At 31.4% G+C, this 5,223-nt stretch overlaps 1 protein-coding gene across 1 annotated transcript; it reads left to right on the forward strand.

The window, feature by feature from the left end:
* The first annotated feature begins 1,801 nt into the window (after positions 1-1,801).
* LOC106793063 lies at positions 1,802-3,085 on the forward strand. Its single transcript, XM_014759672.1, has 2 exons — positions 1,802-2,175; positions 2,579-3,085. Exons 1-2 carry the CDS (start codon positions 1,897-1,899, stop codon positions 2,885-2,887), a joined length of 588 nt encoding a protein of 195 aa, XP_014615158.1. The 5' UTR covers positions 1,802-1,896; the 3' UTR covers positions 2,888-3,085.
* The last annotated feature ends 2,138 nt before the right edge of the window (positions 3,086-5,223 follow it).

Genomic DNA, 5,223 nt, shown 5'->3' on the forward strand with positions numbered 1-5,223 from the left:
AAACAAAAAGTTTCAATAGAAGTACCTATTGATAATTCAATTATTTAGCTAAGTATTCCTATACTTATTAGAAAATGATGAATTTTTGTTATTTTTCTCTTTTGCTTTTCTTTTCATTATTACTAATCGAAGAAAACTGAAGTGCTAGAGGAACCTCCGAACAAAAGTAGTGTAAAGGAAAACGTAGAGAAAGTGTGGAACGATTTCAAGAGAATAATTACGGATAAAGTTGATGAAATTCTTAGGGACCCTAAGACCAAAGATATCCTCAATAAAAGTGAAAAAATTATCAATGACGTTCAGGGAAATTTGAAAAGTTTCATTGAATCACTTCGTAAAGCAGCTGATGATGCTTCCAAGGTATGTATACAAAATGAATTCCCTGGCCTGCATTTGTTTTTATTTCCTTTTTCTTTTCATTATCATTAATTATTGAAGGATACCAACGAGAACTCGGCAAAATCTGCAGCTGCTACTTATTTAAGAAACGTAAAAGAAGCGTGGGACTCGTTCAAGAAGAAAATTGCGGCGACGTATAAGAATGTATGGGAGAAACAAAGAGTCAAAACTGCCGTAGCTGATGGCGAACATTTTCTCTTGAGAATTTCATATAGTACCCAAGACGTTGTCGATTCTATTCGTAAAGAACTTGAAAAAATTAACACTGAGAGACTGTAAAATATTGCTGATCCCACCTATACACATTACATATGCTTACACCTAGGTTTCATATTGTATCGTTTCAACAATATTATTATGAAATATGGACTCAATGGGCATGTACTCATTCCTAAAAAGCTAAAAAATAAACTTTAACTATTATTTTCATCTAATAATGTTTATTTTTATTTAAAACGTACTTTTAGTATCAAAACGAAAAGTTATTTTTTGCTTCGAAAGCATGAAATCACTGCGTTCTACATTATATTAACGAGAAACTGCCGTATTTGTATAAGATTATTATGCGAGTAAGGTTCTTTGCATTTGATATCGTGTCAATAAGGTTTCCATATTTTCTAATATTACCAAAATGTTAATTTCGAATGATTATAATATATAAGGAAGTCGATAAAAATCTAACTTTTCGCTTAGAATCGATTCGAACGATATTTTTGAAGGAAATAGCCTGTTATAGGAGATAGAAAAATGATAGAAATGTTCTCGGGGTCAAGGTTCTTCTAAAGACGAAGATAACTGAGAATGCCAAGCACACTTGTGCTGATTCGCGTTCCGGAGCATATAATGCGACGACGGGAGAGAGAGAGAGAGAGAGAGAGAGAGAGAGAGAGAAAAAGGGAAAAATACAACTAACAGAATCGTTTGAAAATTACATAAGTCGAAGCTCGAGAGACTGAATTATCTCTTTTGATAAAAAAAGATGAGTCAATGAAGATTTTTCCGTGGAACCTTGTTCTCGGAGAATGCTGTCCACCGTCATTCACCCGAGTGCACTTTACTCTCTTGATATGTACATATGATAACAAAACATCGAAATATTTGACGAACGTTTTATTTGAAACGTAAACGAAATGAAAACGAATTAAAAATCGAGCAGAATACTGAAAGATTTGATTTCAAATGACTACTTAGGATCACTTTTGAACAATACACAAGGAAAAGGAAAAGATATTATTCCAAATTGGAATGTTAAAAATTGAAATCGAAAATTATCGTATTTCTCTGTATCTCTAAAGGATATCAGACAAAAATGAAAATATCGTCTTCTCGTTCGGTTAAAAGAAGATAAAGCAATCTTTGGCCTCTAGTAGCACCATTAATAGACGATAAGGATTAGCTATAAAGGGAGCAATACCAAAAGCCCGCGCATCAGTCGTTCTCTAGTCATTTCAGAGGTCGGAATAAACGGAGGAAAAGAGGACAAAAATATCATTGAAAATGAAGAGCACGTTTTTGATCGTTCTAACAGTAATCCTCGTTTACACCGAGGCTAAAGCAGTACCATCTGACAATGCCGAAACTCAGCAAACGTCTAATCAACCTTTGCAATTGTCGGAATTAATTACTCAAGCACAAGCGAGTATCAATAGTTTGACAGCTGAGTTTCAAGACAAAATGAATCTTCCCGATACACAAACCGTCGTCAACAGCGTTAAGGAGCAGAGCACGAATTTCGCCAATAAATTACAGGAATTGATAAAAAATGTGACAGAACAGGTAAGAGTTCATTTCTTGAAGCTCTGATTGTACACGCCAAAAATGTATATATTATTTCTATGTATAATTTGTATTTTGTCATCTTGACACGTATTATTTAAGGGAACTTTCTATTAAACTTTCCCTATCTCTGACTTATTCTACTCTGATAACGCCCCAAACGAAAGAAGAGGAAGATAGAAAATGTAAAGTTCGGGAGGCAGGGCAAGAAATAGTATTTCTTCAAATATTCCACAAAAATATATAAAATGAACGAATGAATTAAATAAAGCATATTTTATTTCAACCCTTTGGAGCCCCTGTTTTGTTGAAATTTCGTTTGGATCTTTCTCTCTTTGATTATTAAACGATGTCGCAAAATGTAGGGAAAAATATAATCGTAGAAATAAACTTTGTGTAACAGGTTAAAGAGAAGAGTCCAGAATTAGAAAGTTTATGGACCGACGTGAAGGGCAGACTAAATAAGGTAGTCGACGACATCAATGCTCAAATTCCAGATGCGCGTGAACAAGTGAATCAATTGCAAGCCAAGTTGCAGGAGGGATTGCAAACCGTCGTACAAGAATCCGACAAAACAGTCAAAGCTGTTAGTCAAAATTCGCAGAAAGTACAAGAAGAGATTGGCAAATTAACGAAGCAAGCTGTCGAACTTGCGGTCGAAACCACGCAAAATCTAAACAATCAATTGAAACAAGCAGCAAAAACCAATTAAACAAATAAAATAATCATTTTAAATTCCTCTTTATTTAACTAATTAAAATTAACTCGATTAACTACAATTACGGTATCGCAGTCTCAATAAAAGTGAAAACAAAAAATGCTGACGCGAGTTATGACGAAAGACCATTTCTGTATTTGAAAAAAAAGGAAAAATAAATCAAGAAAAATATGTTTTTCTATATAAAACGTATCACGATTACTTTCTTCCTCTCACGTTTCTGCTTTGATAAATATCAAATTATCTTCATTTGATGTTAACATTGGTCATTGCCAACGTATAATATTTCTAACATATTTTAATAGATAAATAAATCAATGAATATTATGCAATATATGTGTATAAAATACATATGAAATATTATATGCGATTACAAGGAATAATGATAAGTAAGCAACATTAGGCAATATCCGTGAATCAATTCGATAACATTCACTTCTAGGAAAAATGTCGTCCTACTTATTTCGTATTTCTATGATATTAACAAATATTCAAGTTTTTATAAATGTTTGTTACATCATTGGCAAATTATCTTTCACATTCATCGTCTAAAATATTTAATCAAATTAATTTTCAATTTGCGTATTACATCGAGTTCATGTACTATTTATTTATGACGTATTTTTATCCTTCATTTTTCTCATATTTTAGGATATCAGTTATAATATTAATCAAATAAGTTCGTTTCTTCATTTGAATTATTTAAAATATTCTATCATTATTTTGTCTCTGACTTTTACAATTGTGTAAGTTTAACGAAATTCATTTTGCTTTATCAGCACATTCTATTCTTTTTTTTCTTTCTGTATATTTCACAAATAAACTGTATTCGATATAATTTCTTCAAAAACTAATTATAATATAATTTGTACAAGATTTAATAAATATTATACGTAACAGTAAAGCAAAAGATTTGATATTATGTGTTGGAACATATCTTTAACCTAAATTCATCGGATTAAATTGTCAATCGTTTCATAACTTTCAATGTTACAATTTGCAAAGTTTTTATGAAAAATGATTTCGGTCATTTCGTTTTCAGTCGGTACTTCGTAACGTCGACATATTTTTTGCGCGTTTATCGTTTATTTTGATAAGTGAATTATTTCAAAAAGAAAAACAAGCAAATAGAAAAATAATAAAAAAGTGTATACCGATATTTCATAACGTTTATCATCGAACAAAATGAAATCGTGTATTTTTTTGTTCTCCTTACTCGTGGTAAGTTCAGTCTATTTCGTTTGGACATATTCATCGCGATAAAATCATTTTGTTTTTCTTTCTATCCAATAGATATCTTTGGCAGTAACTCAAGAAAGGCTTAATCGAAAATATAAAAAGTCATTGCAAAGACTTGATGATTTTCCTCGGCAAGATAAAATCGCGACAAAGGAAAAAGAAAATTATTTGAAGGATGAAAGAGAGAGAAACGATAAAATAAACGGAGGATTTGAAAAAGTGATCGATTTCGTTAACGTCTTGGGACAATTAGATGATTTTATTTCTGACCGAGCGAAGAATATCATTCGAAAACTTCATCAATTATATAACTCGGACGAAAATGATTATTAACTAAATTTTTCGTTAATTCATATGTTACAATAAATAATAACGTTCCTTTACAAATCTGTGTTTTTATCTTTCAAAAATTACCATGGAAAAAAGTATGCAACCATTGATAGAAAAATTAAAGTAAACATTTTAATACAAAAATTATTCGATATTATATAACTCTATAATAATTTAATTAGATTTGATATTAATAATACGTACAAGAGCTGTATCTAAATAAATTATGTAATTTCGTATTCAGAAATTTGATTTGATCCAATATTATAGCCCCTGTTCACTAGTTACATATTACAAATGAGCATTTGCCCTCGTTGCGCCATCTACAGACCGGAAATTAAATTATACCATTAACTAATCAAAATTGCAGAATATGTTGTTCAATTAAAAACAATAATCGTATCATGAAAAAGAAAAGAAAAGAAAAGTCGTTTGGAAATATGTAAAATTTTCCTGGAAGAACGCGGCCCGATTGGTCGTTAAAAGATATGGTAAATATAAAGGAATTGGTTCTCGAGTAAACGTGAAATATAAGGTAAATTATTCGCCAGGTGGCGATTGCGTTAGTCACCGGGATTCGATAGATTGGGTAGATTGGGTGATTTGTGCTAGATTTTATCGTTTACCACGTGTTAATTAATACGCTACAAATATTTTCTAAGAAACAAGTAGAAATACTAAGGAATCTAAAACCTTCCTCCCCTCTCTGTCCATTTCTACCTCTTTCTCTCTCTCTCTCTCTCTCTCTCTCTCTCTCTCTC

Source organism: Polistes canadensis, unplaced genomic scaffold (genome assembly GCF_001313835.1).
Source record: "Polistes canadensis isolate GaletaPanama2010 unplaced genomic scaffold, ASM131383v1 scaffold_10, whole genome shotgun sequence".
Classification (NCBI taxonomy): domain Eukaryota; kingdom Metazoa; phylum Arthropoda; class Insecta; order Hymenoptera; family Vespidae; genus Polistes; species Polistes canadensis.